Source organism: Zonotrichia leucophrys, chromosome 2 (assembly GCF_028769735.1).
Source record: "Zonotrichia leucophrys gambelii isolate GWCS_2022_RI chromosome 2, RI_Zleu_2.0, whole genome shotgun sequence".
NCBI lineage: Eukaryota > Metazoa > Chordata > Aves > Passeriformes > Passerellidae > Zonotrichia > Zonotrichia leucophrys.
The window spans coordinates 70912297-70931138 of NC_088171.1; the positions used below are offsets into that span (position 1 = coordinate 70912297).

At 40.6% G+C, this 18842-nt stretch overlaps 1 protein-coding gene across 1 annotated transcript in view; it reads right to left on the reverse strand.

The window, feature by feature from the left end:
* Positions 1 to 18842, reverse strand: part of PHLPP1 (PH domain and leucine rich repeat protein phosphatase 1) — a 136577-nt gene that overhangs the window by 12864 nt on the left and 104871 nt on the right. Inside the window, exons 8-12 of the mRNA XM_064705418.1 lie at positions 18262 to 18322; positions 16286 to 16381; positions 12324 to 12479; positions 3823 to 4023; positions 2646 to 2808 (exon numbers count right to left, since the gene is read on the reverse strand). Coding sequence (XP_064561488.1) covers positions 2646 to 2808; positions 3823 to 4023; positions 12324 to 12479; positions 16286 to 16381; positions 18262 to 18322 — 677 coding nt within the window. The remainder of the gene's footprint in view (positions 1 to 2645; positions 2809 to 3822; positions 4024 to 12323; positions 12480 to 16285; positions 16382 to 18261; positions 18323 to 18842) is intronic.

An 18842-nucleotide genomic window follows, 5' to 3' on the forward strand; every position in this document is an offset into this window, starting at 1 on the left:
TTGTTCTACTCCCCAGGCAAGCAGGAAAGTTTATTTCCTAACTTATCCCAATTTCCTCCTGTGTTATTTTAATGCAAGCTGGTTTTGCCCCGCCCATGCAGCACCAGAAGAACAACTGCAACTGCACACAGGATTTTGCACTGGATGGGCCAGCTGGAAGACAGGGTTTAACAGGGAGCATCTGCTTAGGCTGCTGCTTTCACAGCTTTGTAACTGTTGTGTTCAAGGCTGGAAGGGACTTGGGTTATTTCCACTTGTTGCTGGAGGTGGTCATACCAATGTTATCCTATTTGGCTTTTTTTTGTTTGTTTTGGCAAAGCAAGGAAGTCACACAACAGCTGCAGGGAAGAGTCTGCTGGGGCACTGACTCAGGTGTGAGCGCTTCCAGCTGCTCGGCCGTTCACAGAAGACATTTCAGGGTGCACAGGGCAAACCTAACTCTGACAGTATAAATACCTGTCATAAAAGACAATAAAAACCCTAAAAATATATTGTCCAATGTCTCCACTGGGGTCTTGAAAAGAGAGGACAACACACAACTTCTGTAGCCCTGACTGTAGTGTGAAAGAAAAAAGGCTTAGAGACAATTGTATCTTTAAAATGACCTTGTGTCTGGAAGTCCTGGAGTTATTGCAATTGTAAAAGTATCATCATTTACCCTAGTCTTCCTTCTGAAATCATTTCAGACAGCATTGTAACTGCTGCTACTAACTGTCCCAGTGACACTGACACCAAAAACACCATACGTCAGCCTCTCAGGCTAATTAAATACAGAAACAAAACAGCCATTACCTCAGGTAACAGAGTTTCCCCAGGAGTTTAGAGTGAATGTCACTTCAGTTAAAATTAATCATCAAATATGATATAATCACAGAGGTGACATTAGACTAGATGACTTGGTGCTTTGCTACAAACAAGCTTATTTCACCAAGTGACCAAATCCATGGTTAAAGAAATAAATTCTGCACTTCAGCATATTTTGAATGCCACCCCTTATCTAAGAAGGAGCTCGAGTACAGGCAAGAAATGGATACAAGCAGGCAGCACATGCTTAATCTCCAGACTGATAAACACCAACCCTGACCTAGAGAAATCACCCGAAGGCCAGAGCCCCTATGTCTAACGAGGCACATTCCCATCGGGCAACTGTATGCACTCATCTCATCTAAGTCAAAACTAGGCTTGACCACTGACCAGGCATTTTCCTTCCACCAAGGTGGAGTCAAAGAACACTTTGCCCTCTTAGATTAAGCCACACGTTATCCCTGCATTCCCAAACCCCTTAGTGACGTCCACGTCTCTTTCTTTTGCTGAAGAGAACTAAACCATAGGGAACCAGCAGGAAGAAACCGCCAGCTCTTCCAAGAGCATTCTGCTGCTCAATCTGGCCAAGTAGCACTTTAAATATGACACCTCTATAAAGCATTCTGTTTTTTCCAAGATGCACAAACAAAAGGAAAAAGGTGACTGTTCTCTATCAGTATGTTTATGCTATCTTTTTTTTTTTGTTAACACCACCCTCACATTTTAAAGAAATGTTTACCATGCAGAGCCTCACTCCCCCACCCCAATTCTTCCTCTGAGAAAAAAGGCTTTACTTCTGATTGATTCTAAATGGCCCTCTGCTTCCTCTGACCATTGTTCCAAAGAGGGAGGAGTATTCAAACCCACGAGTTTGTTTGAGATTTCCTGGCTGAAACCACAAAGCTCATCTTTACATATACTCGCTTGTCCAACAGAATTATTGCTCCTGCTGCTTTCCATGACCCCAGACACTGAGGCACACACAGCAGGCTGGGAACTTAGCCTTTTGACTTCACAAAGTGCCAGAAGGACACTGAAGTTGTTTTGAGTCCCTGAATAGGTAATCAGTTCTCAGCCTCAGAGAAGGACAGATTTTTCTGCTGTATCACAAGATTTGTATGCTGTGAGACAACAGTCTCCCAGCTCTGTCCGGCAGAAAGGGCACACAGTGCAAATTATTCTGCACTAGAGCCAGGCGAGAAGCAGGAACTCAGTTCACAGAAGGTAAGGAATAGCGTTCATAGTGTGGTAAAGTGAAGAACGCCTCCCTCAAAAAGAAACATCGGAAAAAGTACAGAATTACTTCTGGAAACACAGACAGGAGACAGATTAGCTAATCTTCCTGTTGTGCAAAATAGGACTGCAATTAGGAAAATGAAAGTTGATTGCCTAAATACTCAAATCCTGTGCTCCTTGAATTTATCTCTGTCCCTGAGGTCTATCCTGTAGCTTCCTTGGTTTTTAAGACATGCTCTAAACAAAGTCCATTCCTACAGAATCACCCAATTGCCAAGGCAGCAAGAGTTCATTACACACAGCTCTTGCCAAATGTTTAAGTCGTATCAAAACAGACTGTCACAGGAAGACAATTAACACTTATCTGCCAGAAAAAATACAGTGCAACCAAGGTAAGCGTAAAATCAGATTTTGAGGCTCCTCTTTGTTCCACTCTGAGGCTGCACGGGGCAAATATTTTGCATATGATTTCAGAGGAGAAAGCAGCTCAGATCCCCATACTCTCTGAGAATATACTATCCCAATGCAATGAGAGACCCGAGGGCAGAAAAGAATTGGTAAAATTGCATTACGCTTGCTTCTTCCAAAGCACATTCATTCCATACCTTTATTTCAGAAAGCTGCATGACTTCTGGGAAGACTTCAATGCAGTTGGAGTGAGCAATTACAGTATGCATACGTCTGCAGTTCATGATGGTTGTTGGAATGGCTTTCAGTTTGTTCCCACTAATATCGATTTCCTCCAACTCTTCCAGCTTGGCCATTTTGCTATAAAAACAAGAATTTGAGAATTTTTCTTCTAATAGACACATATTTTATTTTGAAGCGGTGATAAGACCAATGGTTTTGTTACTGTAAGAGAACAACATCACAGACTTTGATTCTTGTTCACAGCAGTGCCTGTCATCTCTCCTCATGTCAGATGCTAACACAGTTGTGGAACAAAATGTGTAGTTCTTCTGTCAGTGTTTGTTAACGCTACCTTTCAAATTACTTATTTTGCTTACATCCCCCCTACTCACCAGCTCACTTTCACTTTTTCCTCCTTTCTCCCCCTTTCTATCAACTCTAGTTTCTCACTACATCTCTCTACCTCACATTTTCCCCTCCTGCTTCTAGCACCCCACCCAGCCCTTCCCCCTAAATGCATCTCCTTCTCCTTGCTACTGAAGCCCAGCTGCTCAGAATATCACACAAGGACAGAGATGTCTCTTCCATTATTTATTGGCATCTCTTCTTCAAGGTTGTACCCCATCAGTTTTACAGCACATCTTACACTTGAAAGATTTCTGATTAAAACAGAGTGAACTGGAAGCACAGAAATTGCTGCCAAGGCAGAATCTCCTTCTGGAGTTGAGAGGATTTTTCCCTAGTGGAGTTTAGTCCACTTCCAGAGGACATTTCCAGGTGGCTGTGCTCACAAATCTCTTGTGAGGAGAAGCTCACCAAGTGTAAGCAAAGTTACCAGGCCAGGGAGAACAGAGGATCTCCTTGCTTGGCTTCCAAAAGCATGGAGTGATCATGGTGAATTAGTCCAGCTGAGAAGAGTTTCAAGCACCACGAAAACTCACCAAGTAACAAGCATCACTCACTTGTCTGTAGTGCAAGAGAGGGAACCAATGTGCAGGAGTGTGTAAGCAGGGGAGTCCACCCACTGTGGTACCACTGCACCCAAAATGCAGCCTCTGCCACCACATTCCTGTGCAATTCGGTTCTCACTGTGAAAACAGTTCATGATGCCCACCCACCCGTGGGCCAGAGACAGTGAAACAAGTTCCTTACCTTGCAGGGAAGCTCTGTAGGCGATTGTAAGCCATGTGCAAGATTTTCAGGTGTGGGTGGCCTGTCAACAAGGGTACACATTTATCTGTGAGGTTGTTATTGGTCAAATACAACTCCTGCAAGATGCTATGGGTTTCTTCAGAAAGGGTGGCTGGAGGAAGCATTTCCAGTTTGTTGGCAGAGGCATTAAGAAATCTCAGGCTGCAAAGAGAAGTTACATAAAGGAGTTCAGTCAAACATCCTGCAGGTTTTGTCTAGAAATATAAATAAAAATCTCTATTTTTAAGAGTTAGCTTAAGATAGTCATAAGGTAAAGGTCAAAAGCAACAAGTTCACAACGGACCAAAAGTGTAGCATTACATGAGCAAAACTTCTGATCATATTTTTAATAACCACATTTGTAAGAACAAAACATCAGCAAACAGAGTACATCAAAGTGCCTCTCTCCTGTTATCAAGAGCTCTGTATCTCCAATGGTACAACAGCTGTAGCTACAGGTAAGAGCAATAACAAACCACATCATTTCCATACTCATTACTTGTAAAAATGAGTTCTGTATTCATCATCAACGAACCATGAGAGTTGCCTTTCAAGTGACTAAACAAGTCAATGGTAAAAAAGCCAGCTAATTTTTCAGTATTGGTCTAAGGTGCAGACAATATTTTGTTCAAACATCCAGGCCTGAAAACAATAGCAAAATATGAAAAATACTCTTTGAATATTTGAATGAATAAAGATACAACAATCACAACAAAAACCAAAACCTGAGACCAAACAGTAATTTATGCTTTTAATTTTAAAGAGAAATTGTGCTAGTAGCAAATTAAACTTTAAAAGTTACATCCTTGCTTGCTGATGTGCCCAGCAAGAGAGCTTTATCTCTGCACAGCTTTTCTGAGTGCCCTTCCCCTGTGCCCCAACACAGCAGAAGCCCATGTTTTTGTAGTCCCACCACAAGGGACAACAACTAAAGGAGCACAGAAATGGAGCTATTCTTTCTCCCCCAAAGGCCTTTTCCAGGATGGGAATAAGACCTGCTGAGGTATAGGCACTGCCCATTCCCGCCAGTGAAGTTCTGTGGGCAGAGGATTTGTTAGGGGAGTGTGGTGACCATCACAGCAGCACTGTAGGTATCTTGATGGCTAGAACTCTCACCAGCAATTCCAAACAAATGGAATTTATCCTTTAGTAACCAATTCTGGCATGAGTGTGCCTTTTCAACAGATTTGGGACCTCTCTTCCTTCCTTCTGTTTGCAGAAAGGACGGCCTTGGAGCAATGCAGAAGGAAGTGTGGGCTTGCCAGTCTGCAGTGACCGCGTTCAGACCAGGCTGTCCTGCTCCTACCAACTACATGGGAACAGGCAGCTGCAGAGAGCAAGGCTGCATTCAAGGAAAAAGACACAAGTGTGCTGCCTCAAGCCTGTAAAGCCCACTGGTCAGAACACAAAAGGTAGGTGCACTCCTGTCCTCGATCTTAAGAGAAAGTGACAAAATATTGATGGCTGCTCCCATGCACGCGGGAGTCCACACTGGCCTTTAAGGTCTATTAATGAATGAAGTGGATTTGCAGGAGTAGCAGCTGGTTCAGTCTTGCTCAGCAGTAAATAAGGGTCAGGCATGCTACAGGAGTCACGTGGAATGGCAAAGGATTAAAAAAACCCACTATTTTCATCAGAAGCAAAAGCCTCTCAGCACTGCACAGAACTGAAACCAGGTTAGCTGTTCTACACAGACAGAGGAGTCCACTTCAGAGAAACAGTTTAATCCTCAGGCTCATTCATTATTCACAAGGGTGCTAAAAATCCAGAGAAGGAAGGGAGGAGAGGAAGGATTAGTACAGAGAAGAAAGTAAGAAGCTGAAAGAGATTTTTAATTTATTTATTTATTCTAAAAAGATGCTCAATTTCACCCTTTAGCTACAAACTAAAAATATTCTAAGCTCATTCAAGGCTGGATCATGAAACCGAAGCATACTGCATTAACAGATCCTGTGCTTAATTAAACAGCAGCAAGTACAGCTATTACTAAAGTACAGACAGTTACTAGTTTGGCAACTTCAATCAAATGTGCATGGTAGTCTTCCCTCTCCACAAGATAAAGGCACTTTGATTAACATTAAAGTCACAGTATTTTTTGTACCATTCATAGTACAAAATGGTCATCTTCAGCTCAAGCTGGAAAGGCTTAAGAAACAATTAGGTTTAAGGGTGCTGGAAAAAGTGAGTTGTCACAGAAAGATGGGGATAAGAGGTGTTTCTCCAAGCAAAACACACCCTGAGAATGGCTCTTCTTCAGAAGAGCATGACCTGTATCCTAGTTTTGTTCTTGCAAGCTGCATGAGAATAACCTGCAGTGCTTCACAGGTACCAGCAGCCAAAGAGGTGATTTAAAGAGCATCACAGCCCGTGGCTGTGAAGTCTGATCAAGAACTGCTAGCCCAAAGGACAACTAAAAGCTTCAATTAAGAAAAGATAATAAAAAAACTCTGATATAGCCGAAATTAATACAGTGTACTATACTGTAGCCATTTTAGAGTCAAAAGAAAAAAATAACCATTCTTCTGTTTTCAATAAACTTTCAACATTGGTGAAATGTAACAAGATGTTTCAATTTGCTCCCTCACTGGTGGTAAAAGTGAGTGGAATCTGTGTGTTCCTGTCAGAAATAAGTTTTGATGCATGTATTTTCTCATGGGGAAGGGAGAGACCATTCCCCTCACCCTGATCTTTTGCTAAATCTTCCAGGGAGTGATACAATGACACTGGAAATAAATCCCCATCAGCCTAACCTAAGGCCTACTGCCTTGTTGTGAACAAAGGTTAGGTAACCAGCAGGAGTTTTGCCAACAGCTTAGAACAGGAACCCTGTGGTAGCAGAGTGTCTGACCTTAAACAGCTGACAGCCAGGGTCAGAAAAGTCACACACTCATCTCTGTCTCCAGATGACATAATTAGAATTAAATCAGCTTTTGGAAATGAGTGTATTGCTTGCTTACATGTTTTTAGACCAGTTGTTAAATTAAAATGGCAAAAAACATATTCTGACATAATAATTCTTTCCAGATATTGTCTAGATTTAAAAATAAAAATGAAATAAGATAAAATAGGGACACTATTCTTTGGGTAGAGAACATAATGAACCATCAGATTACTAAGACCAAATATTTATCAATTCTGTACTATCATCTTATGTTAAAAACAAAACAAAACAAAAAAACACCCCCCAAACAACAAAAACCCCAAAACAAACAAAAAAGAAAACCATAAAAACCAACCCAAAGAAACCCTAAAACAAAAACCAAAAAAAAACCCAGCAAAACCTAAAACTGTAGTTGCCCCTCAGGTTTTCCCTCACACTGGTTTAACACAGAAGTCCTCCTCCAGGTTATTTCCACTTCCCTATTTCTTCATCCTTGTGCAATGTGCCAGCTGCTACCTTAGAAGGCACATCTTATAAATGCCCTCCAGAGGAGTGGAGATTTACTTGGGCACAACTGTTCCTATCCCTCTTGTGCATGGACTTCAACTGATTCATGTTCCTTGAAGATTTCCCACTCATTCTGCTTATCAGATGGAAGCAGAATGTCAAGTATTAAAGCTCAGTCCAAAATTAATTGTTTCCCCTTTCCAATTCCACCCACACACTATACCACAAGCTCATGAAAAAACTACAGCATCACTACAAAGACCTGGATGCAGCAGCCTGTGCACATACACAGCCAGGAAAGCATGAATTAACAAGGACTAAAAAGAGCGCAGCAGATGAAGAAAGAAATGAAGGTGCTGGCAGGGAGATGTCTGAATTCTTCAGCTTTGACAAGGTGAATATTCTCCTCTGGAATAATAACCTTAACAGTGATCTCTGGCTGGAATAAGTCACCTTTGGTTTTTTGGGGTATTAAGTCCCTTGCTGGAATTCTCCAAAAGACAAAAATAAGAAAAAGGACTGTCCCAAAAGAATAGGCTAGAAACAAGGGCACGGGTTTAATTCAACTAAAAACACCTAATATGCTGTCATATCCATTCCCTATTCATATCCAGAAGATTCCATCTAAATTTGAACTTCTAAAAGCAGAGGAAGAATATATTCTATATAAAGCTGCAAAAGGTTTGAATTTTGCCTACCACTGCCTACCTCTAGCACACACAAAAGCTGAATAGAGACAACTGGGAGAACACAGCACCTCTGAATTCCTCACCATTTTCTGAGGCAGTTTGACAAACTTGCCTTGCTTGGCAAGACACAGCCATCACTGAAAAAATGTAAATTCTCCAAAAAGCTTAGGAATGTTTGACACTAAAAAGAGGAATACAGACAACTGCATTCTTTGGTGAAGCAGCAACAAATCAAAACCACAGTGTTTAGCTTGAAAGTACTGATAAGAGTTGGAAAGAACACTGCAGTTGCAAAGAGAATTTGCAGAGAAATCAAGATCTCCAGTTTGGCCTATGCCCCAAGATCTCCATCAGTACTGAGCAATCAAAACACAAAATTTCTTCTTCAGTGCCTTCTGCAGAGACATGCCCTCAATTTCTGATTGCTGAAGACTAAAATAATTTATGAATGTGGTAGCAGGTGTGTGAGGAAGAATCCTGTAAGCTAAGCATGTCTGGGGGGAAAAGAGAGGGGGAAAAAATCAAAGCTGTTCTGCCAGCCTGTGCAGAGGAGAGTATTTCTTCTTTAAAAAAATAAATAAAATAAATTAAAAGACAGAAACACTCAAGTGAATCCCCTTCCTGTTGACAGACTGCCAGAAAAACCACTTCACTGCTGCTCCCTCATCAGCTCTTACTTTCTAACCTATCTTTAGCTATTTTATAAACCAGGATTTCCCCAGTTTCTAAAGTACCTGCTTGCAATCCTTAATCCAGCATCAAAGAGACAAATGTGGCCAAGCATTTCTGCAACACAAGCAAGTGCATCAAACAGCACTTGGCATTCATTTGACTTGGTTTCCTCCCTCACACTTCCCCTGCATCCAGGATAGGACTGAATCCCTGCATCACAAAGAAGCAGCCACAGTGGGTGGAAATGGCAAATATCAAACGAGAGAAAATTTAACTGGGTCACCTTCCAGGACTCCAGCAAAAGCCAAACCCATCGAAACAAATAAAATAAATTCAAAACAAACAGAAAATCTAATGAGGTAGGAACAGCTGAACAAAGCTGAAAACAAAAATCCTGCAGACAGAGTCTAGACAAGCTCTGAATAGCTGACATTGGCTTAACCACCACAGCTGGCCACTACCAGACACTGCAAAACAAAGCCCAAGGTTTAAGCTGTGCACATCACAGCTACAAATCTTCCCCATACAAATGCTTTAAGAAGTCTGATGGCTGTTTTAAGGGTTGCCACTGAAAGCATTCATTCTAACTGGAATGGAGCTTAGGCAAGAGACAAACCCTTGCCCATCTTACCACTGTGCTTCCCCATTTTTAACCCTGCCCTGACCACTGTTTTTCTACTGTGCCCAGCTAAATCTCTTGAAGACTCATTTGTCTCATCTGGAGAGCACTTGGTGCAACAGTGTCCATGCCATTAAATGGTAGTTTGCCTGCAAGCTGCTCAAGGAAGGCAGTAAATGTCTGTACAAGAATCACACAGTGGAAAAGGCATCACAACAGATACAGCAGGGCATAGAAGTGAAAGGCTTCAGGAATGCAGGTGCACAAAAGAAGGTTCAGGACTCAGTTTGGGAGTTTTCCCCATCAGCTGCAGCACTTGCATGAAATATTCTGCTTTTCCAGCATATGGTAATGAGAAATGAAGAGATTATCTGGCTGCCTCTGTAGCTCTGATCTTGCCAAGAAAATCCCCACCCCACAAGAGAAATCCTTGCTAACACGATCAAGATGTGCATACTTTCAGTGCAATAAACAGAACCAAGTTCTATCTCGGTCAGAGAGATGTGTCATAGGCTAGTCCTCAATTTCTGCTTGACTAACAGTTTAAAATAGAAAATGAATTAAAAAGCAGACCAACAAAATATCCCTAATTATACTCTTCAGCAAAAAATTACACCTTTTCATTGTTTTTTGAAGGATTAAGGCAGAAAATCAATGCTTATAGATTCCTCTGTGAAGAGAACTGAGGTTTTTCAGTATTTGGGGTTTGGATGGGGTTTTTTTGGTGAAAGTGATATTCTCTCTTTGTGCACCAGTGCACCCATTTCCTCTGTTTTCTCAGATGTTCTTCTAGATGTCAAAGCCCACCAGTGCTTGTGCTGAAGTTTGCCCAAGGCACTTCACACCCACTTTGTCAAATATTCAGGATTGAGAAAGAGAAAGCATTTATAATTCACAGCATGAGACTTCATATCCAGACAAGATATCATCTGTCAGTTGCACAGACCCGAGTACCTTTCAAAAAAAACAAACCAAAACAAGCCCAAATCTTTTTGAGGCTGTAAAAGGCAAGTCATTTTATGCAGAGATAAAGGTACTGTAAGGTAAAGTGATTTGTCCAATATTACACACTGGGTAGAGAGCATGGCACACCACTCAGGAAAACCAGTTCTCTTGGCATGTCTGGCAGTACAGATTGTGCTTCCCAGGGAATGCTTGGAGAAGAGAAGCATTTTACCTTTTTAAAACCAAAACAATCTCCTGAGTGCCTTTCCAGACACATTTCTGTTGACACTTAGCTGCTGATAGATGCAACCATTTGAAAACAAAAGGAAAGAAGTTTTATGAAGGAAATCCCAAACTTCAAACTGACTTTGTACACAAATATATTAACCTGTACTGCTGCTTCCCTTCAGAGTTCTCACTTTTGCAGCACTCATAGGAGAACCAGCATGGACAAGCTCTATCATCTTAAATCAAGTTAAAGGGTAAGGATCAACAGGGAAAACACTACCCAAGCCAACCTGGGTTGGATATCTATTCCTATTATCATCACAGCCAGGGGAGGCTGCATTGGTGATGAAATGTCAGAATGGGTAAAGCCCTGTTTGCCTCCTGTGATGGTGCATGACTTTGTTAGGACCTGTACAAAACTTTGAAAACACCAGCCCTATACTGCTCAAAAGCTGCAGAGGGAAAAAAAGTTTCCCAGCCACTTAACACTGTTATTCAAAGTATTCCTTAATTCTACCTCTTCTCAGCATATTCCTAGTAAACTTCTGGGAATCTATCCCCAGTCCTGGTTTTAGCTTTGTAGTTTTTCATTTTGGCATCACAAAAAACAAACCAAACCAAAAACTAACAACCAAAAAAAACCCCAAAAAACCAAACAAAAAACCCCCAACCCTACCAACCCTGCCTACAGATGAGCTGCCGTACCAAAAAAATCAGGTTCTCTCTCTGCCAAAATTGTGGTACACTACATCCCAGCCCTACAACCTGTTTTTAATACAAATTTTGCAAAATTATTTCTCTCATTGCTTTCAAAATACCAGGAGCTCTCTGAAAATTACTTAAAGGTTTATTTTGTTTTCAAGTTAACACATTAACAGTTAAAGAGTTTATTTAAAAAGCATCTCAACCATCAACCTAATTCTCCAAGTCAATTCCAGGAAATTTAACCAGATGCTCATAACAAAATTAACAACAGCATAAAAGGAGGGGTTTTGCAATACTGTTAATTGGGAAAGGAGCTCTGCCAGTGAGATCACCACCTCTTTTGCTTCTTCACCTCCCAAGAAAGCCAGGAGCTTCGCATTCCTTTTGTCACAGCTAGGATCAGAAATAACCCCCCCCCCCCCCCCACAGCACACAATCTCACTGCCTACTAAATTATGCATGCATTGAGCACTCAGAAATCCCATGACTATATGTGGAAGTGAAGAAGTGAAAGGAATGCTGACACCAAGTGGGGCCAGCCCATCCACCATCCCCAGATGATGCTACCAACCTCCTATATTCCAATCACAGTCACTTGAAGAATATGTTCATTTTCAGAAAAATACCCCAAAACCTTGAAGACTCTGATAGTAAAGAAATAGCACCATAAAAATAAGAATCCAGAAAGCAGATCAAGTGGTGACGCCAGCTAAATTAGTGACAAACATTTAAAAAGCACAAAAAAAATTCAAAAAGTAGGGACAGGGGAACAACTGAATTATTCTGACAGCCTTATGTATAAATTTTGTTTTGTTTGACAGGTATAAATAAGTTCTAGCCTCTGACTGAAGGGGGAAAAAAAAGCTTTCACACTTCATCAAACAAGCCTAAGAAATATGTATTTAAAGAAACTGCCACTAAACCATTTCAGTATATGTAGTAGAAAATAGCATGTGCTTAACTCTACAGCTAGATTTCAAGAAGTAGGTGTTCAGCAGGAGCTTGGTGGGAAAAAAGAAGCAACCATATAAGGAAACAAAATCAGAATAAAAAGAATGTGCTCTGGTGAGTTGGGCAGACATCTGTTCTTACCACACAAGGCTTGGCAACTTCCAAATAAGAGGAACCTCAGATTACCCTCTGAACCAGGAAGTAACAGGCCAAGCAAGGCTCATCACATACAAGTCAAAAGGAACAAATTTCTTTATAATTTTACCTGTCTGCTTTCAGAAGCAGGTTGGATGGCAGTTCCAGGAGCTGGTTGTGCTGCACGTCCAGGACCTCCACCTGCGTTCGCTCGAGCCGATCCGGGAGCCTTGCTAACATGTTGTGTCCCGCCAGCAGCTTCCGCAAGCTACTGTTGTAAAACAACCTTCAGAGAAATTAAAAACACCAAAAATGAGAAAAATTGAAGCTGAGGAGTTCCTTTGATAATTTAAATATGGTATCATGGCTCATTACAAAGAAGTGATTCAGCCAACTGATTAGCAGACGTGATATTAATTACGCACAGATCCCAGAATGTCTTCCCACTCTACACCAACTTCTTCAAAAGGTTTTCAGAGACAGGGAAGGAGGTTCACAGATGATTCAGGAGTGAAAGTAGTGACAAAGGGTTATTTTATGACACTGTATAAAACATGAATATAGAAGCATGACAGTGAAGGAGGTAATTGCTAACAAAGGCTGCAGAAATCTGCACAGGTGGGATCCCCCTAGCCAATGCAATCACTTCAGAAGTGGGGGTGAAATCACCAGTCACCCCACAAGCTTTACAGTGCTCTACTCATCATGTGCTGACTCATAATCCAGTGCAACTCCCCACCCCCACAATTTTTCTTTCTGTTAATACCAGACTTACATAAAGCCTCCTTTCCAGTTCTACAGCAAATGAAATTTATCTAATCGGCTTTACTTTCTCGAGTTTTTACAACCAAGAGACGACCTGGAGTCCCACCCCCCTGCTCCATTTTTTGTGGGGCTAGAGAGAAGGGGAAGGGAGAAGAGGGCAACATAAAGTGAAAAATAGCTGTTCTGATCAAACACTAAAGTTCAAATTCACAGGATAAACAAAGGAATGAGGGCATGCACCTAAAGAAACCAAAAATAGAGCAACTCTCAATTTTGAACAGAAACCACTTTCAACAAATTAGGGAAAAAAGATTATTCCTCATCTGCCACGTCTTACATCTGTCTTACATGCCTGCTACTGTACTGTTTAATCTGGCGAGCCCATGCAATATGCTGACCTGCTTCAATCAAATACTCTCGAATTATTCAGCATTAAAATAAAAATCTTCCCTCTGTCACAATGACCCAAATACACATAACAAGCCTCCCACCCTCTTCCCTACAATGCATCAGGTCATGGGATTATTGTGCCAAAATCATCAATCAAGCACGTTGAGTATTTTCCCCTTGACAGATAGCGTCACTCTCAGTATCTGCATGCCAGTGTTAACAGTTATCTCACTTGGTGGGTTGTCTGAGTTACGGCCATGGATACAAGTCAACAGCCAGCCCTATCATTCCAGAAGGCTCAACACGGGGTGAAAAGACTTAACAAAGTGATAATCCTATCTATTATGTATTCATTATTTAACCATTTTTGGTCTGCTCTATTTTTACTTGAAAAATCTCTCAGTTATGGATTTGCCTTTGTATTCTATTTTTTGAGACTGGCTAATACTGTCAACACCAAATATCAGGGTAGAAAACAGAACTGGTTGACAGCAAAAAAAAAAAAAAAATCCCTTGGATTTTTTTCTGGGATGGTTGGGGGCAGCATCATTTAAAAATTTTTAAAAGAGCTGAAATTGTGCCAAAATCCTCAGAGATTTTCTCTTTCCATAACTCAGAGGATCTCTGTAAATCTTTGGGGCATTTTGGTTGTGGGTTTTTTTTTTTTTAATTTGCTTTCTCTTATTTTTTAAGTCAGACAAGCACTGAAGGACCTGAGGTAGCTGAAAAGAGGTTGAAGAGCATTTAACTAAACAAGCTCCTGATGAGCCTGGGATGCCTAGTTCTCGAGCTGGGCGGGGAACCAGGATGCTGGGACTGCTCTTCCATACAGGCAGCTTTCCCGCTTGCCCAATTCCCACTGGAAGTTTTTGTGAAATCAATAAATTCTAAGGACAAGCACGTCATTCATCAGCAGCATCTTCTCAGAAAACATGGTTTTGTGTAAGCATTCAAGCATTCTACCAACTTCTTTACTAAACAACTCTTCAACAGAACACAATGTTGACTACAGATAGATATTTAAAAAAAAAACCAGAAAAAAAGGAACAAAAACACATACAAACGTCTATTCACTGATGGCAACAAGATCATTTTGGCAACCCCTAATTGAAGCATTGCCTTTCTCTTTGGCAGTATGATTTTTATGAATTTGTCCTGCATAGCTAAGACCAAGTACCCTTTTTTGTTATTTTTCATACTTTTAAAGCTAAAACAGTTGCATTACAGTCCAGAGGACATTTTCCCTCTTCCCTTAATTGAGACAAATGCTAGTACAGAAACCTTTATCTCAACTGCTTCAACTCTTTGTCTTCAAGGACTATTTTTCTGTTTCAAGAGGCAAACACACGGTATCAAGTGTAGTTTGTTTAGATCAGATGCAATATTCACCCCACCAGGAATATGGTCACTCAAGGCTTCAACATTTGTGTTTAAGTGTCACAAGCAGCCTCCTAGGAGAGCCCTGCTGATTCACTTCACAGGTTTCCAGAATGCTATTCTATGTAGAAGAAGTAGTACAGAGCAGAGCACCTGAACACACTCATTCAGTTTTTACTTGCATTTCCTTAATACTTAACCACGTTGAGCCATTTGCATTTGAGTCCAGACCCAAATTTCCCCTAAAGTTTAAGATATGCAAAGCCTGCCTTTTAACTGGAATAGGACCCTAAAACTGAGCTGACTTATTAGGAGCTAAGCTATCTAGACATATACTACAAAGAAGAACTTTCAAAGATAAGCTATTTCCTGGGGTTAATGATAAGATGGCAGGAGAGACAAGTGGGATGTTGACTGTACCTAATTTCAGCTAATCATTAATCTCCCAGAGATATCCGGAATGCCTTGAAAGTCCTGGCTGTTATGAAGTGCAAATGAAAGAAAAATGAACTTTTGCACCTCCACCTTCTGAGAAGGCACAGCCTCATTTTTTTTGTGTGTGTGCATGAAAAAACAGAGGGATTAACAGTCTGCACATCAGCCTCCTAGTTTGCTTGGTAACTCTCCTCACATTCTCTTCTGCCCATATTTTTGAAACCTACTCTTTTCCCATTTCTGACACTAAAATGAACAAGTTTACACCATCTTACACATCCACCTGACCCAGAAAAAAAACGTTCTTGGTTTCTGATGCTTTTCTGTGCTGTACAGCTCCTTAAAGAAGATATTTGTACTTGATGATCCTTGTGGGTCCCTTCCAACTTAGCTTATTCTGTGATTTAGTAGCTCATGATACATCATCATCTTACACAACATCTCTTTCAAAGTGTACAGAACAACCTAAAATGACAGCTCTCTTCCAGTGAAGGCAGGAATTTAAAAATGCCCAACATCACCACCTAAGCAGTATAATTCAACAGACAGCTCTCTCTAGAACAAATAATAGCAAGACTCATTTATTATTTAAACTCAACTCCTATTTTGCTTCCTCTTGACTTCTTTTTTATCGTTTATATTTATCAATTTTAAGTTTACACTTCTGGAAAAGAGATCATCTTGGTAGTGAAGGCAATTGTTCTTCTTGCAGGAATTTACTTACTTGATGAGGCTTTCCCTTCTTTAAACCCTTTTTCATTCAAATGAGGCTGTGAACTGGAGTGTCCAAGCATCACTGAAACTAAACTGCAAGTGCTGAATTTCTAAACTGTCATGTAAAGTTATGGCTGTAAATATTTAATATTCAGTACTAAAAATGAAGTGCTTTCCTGCCTGAACAGCCACATGAACAGCTTCAAAGGCACTACTTTCTCAGCATGAAAGTAAAAGAAGAAAGGCTAGGTGGAAGCTCGAGGCATGACGACACCCCACAAGGTAAAAATAAAATCAAACAAAAGATAAAACAGCCCTGACAGTCACTGGAACAAGCTAAACACTGAGTCAGCAATTATTTTTGAATTGTTTATCCTGTTCCCCATTGTGGAACTGGTATGCAAGACTCACCGGGCAGGCAGCTCACGTATCTGATTGTGGCCAACATCCAACACTTCCAGTTTCCTGCTGTCACACACCCACTCAGGCAGGTTTTCCAGGTGATTTCTGTGAATAAAGAACACAAAGAGGTGTAACTAAATTATAATTGAGATGTAAAGGCTATTAAGAACACAGCCCCGAGAGAGATACAGATACCTGCAGGAAACAAATCTGCTACATAGCATGTTGCCTGTGAGATGCTATCATCCATCCTTCTGCAAGGGCATTACCAGTGCAATCAGGTCGTGAGTGAGGGGGCAAGAAAGCTAACAGCAGTGTTATCTCCCTACATGTGCAGTCACTAAGAAAATGGAAAAAAAAGCTTCCAAATTATCAGGGGAGTATTAAGAGTATCACAGTACCAAAGCTGAAATCTCTCCATGGAGAAAAAAATTTCTGAGATGCTCCTTAGAAGATATTCACACCTTACACAGTTGAAATATCTCTTCAATTTCTCAAGTACACTGAAATCCACTCAACCATTCTTTTGCTATCTCACTGAACAGAGCAAAATTTTTTTCTGTGTATCTTTCAAGCCAACTGTTTTGCTTTTCTTGCATTTATCTTCACAGAAACTAGCCCTTCTGGAAACTAACGTCTTGGAGGCAAGGTTTTCCAAATACTGCATGAAAACATGCAAATAGGCACTGTGGGGCACTCCTGCATCCTGCCTTAATGACAAAAATTGGCAGCACAAGACACATGGAGGAGATTGTGTGCAAATGCATCCACATAATGACTGCTTCAGTCAGAATACACAGATGCAAACTGGACATCAAATAATAGTCAGACACTTGTAGACCTGAAGTTCAGGAATAGGATGCTTATGAAGCATGAATATAAATCAATCATGTACTCATATCCTTTAGTTTATTCCTGCAATAGTACTCAATCAAAGTATGCAATGGCAACACAACCCCTCTTCTCAGATAGCTTCCTTTCTGATCTCAAATGGATTTCCCAGATTCCAAGAGAGTCAAAAAGCTAAGGACACCCTACTCATTTAGTTACAATGCCATCACTGCAATGAACCACAAAAAGGGTTTTGTGATCAAAATCATGCATTCTGCACCAATTCATTAATAAATGGAGGACACAGCTTTTCAAAGATGGTTTTTCAACAAATCCCTTATTTAGTCACACCAGTGTGTTACGTTTAGGACAATGTGAGTAACTGAGGGCTGATGAAACTTCCATGTTGACGGCCACCAGCCCAGGTAGCTCACTAATTGTTATGATCACCCTCAACAGCGTGAGCGCTTTACGCAGGTTTTTTAATGAATGAGATTATCACTTTAAATGCAGATGAGTAATTTCTTAAATAAGACAGTCATTAGGCACGTGTATAAATGTTTTCCTGATTCATTCCTGGAACTGTAAAACAAACTAAAACACCCTCTTTTTCCATTTCTTCCCTTATCCCACCTCCCTCATTAAGGTGAAATTTATGTATGCTTTCAAATGGCAACTGCAGACATCCCTGCAGCAGCCAGGGCTGCAGAGAACTACGAGGAGCTGCAGGAGCTGCCAAACTGATGAGTAAACTATCAAACCATCACCTACGCTGGGCTTACGCTGCAGACATATCCAGAAAGTAACTTCTCAACAAGTCTCAGATTGGTGTGCATTTGAATCATCATGTTCTAACTCCATAAGACAGGAAATCTTTAAATCATGGAAATTCTTTAACTATAAAGAAATAGAAATTTTGATTTGGGCAATAATTTAAAAAAAAAAAAGAGAAAATCTATAAAAAGGAAACAGGAAAGAACTGACCTTCTGAACTGCAGGAAAAAAGCATCCTCTAACACTGAAAATTTGTCTTTTCTTATCCCAAGGTCCAATTTCTACCCCCATTCCCACTCAGCAAGATGACAGTGAATGTCATTGTTCCATAAGTCTCTCTGATTTATATTTCACGGGTCCAAGAAAAAACATACTCTTACCTAGAAATATCCATATAAGCCAGGCAATTAGGAACTGGATACACATCAAGGTGAACAAGTTCTAGGGGAAAAAAAATACATATAACAAGAAAAGTGGTGATAAAGATTTGCACTTAAATGACTGTTCCATAAGAACTATTTTAAGAGCTAACACACAGAGATTTCAGACCACATCAATAACCTAAAAAATTTCTGAAGATATGGACCTTTGTGAACCCCGTGTGAGTTCTGTTTCTTTATTATGTTTTAGTACATTGTTACATTGTACTTGCTATGACTGACACTGCATAACTGATCTGATGAGATGAGAGCAGAGGATTTTAAAAGTTTCATGGCAAATTCTCATTTTTTTCCATTTCTGTCACAAGAGCTGTAACTTCACCTCCATCACCCTCTGCCCAGAAGAGTCAGTCACAAAACTGCTCTACTTTTGTCTCACTGTTCAGTTAAGATATAAGCATGGGAAGGGAACCTCCCCACTCTGGAACAGCAAGTTACAGAATGCCAGAGTCCTTTAGGTCATGGCAAGATCCAGAGTATTTGTCAACACATTACATAAGCCTTGGCATGCCTGTGGAGTT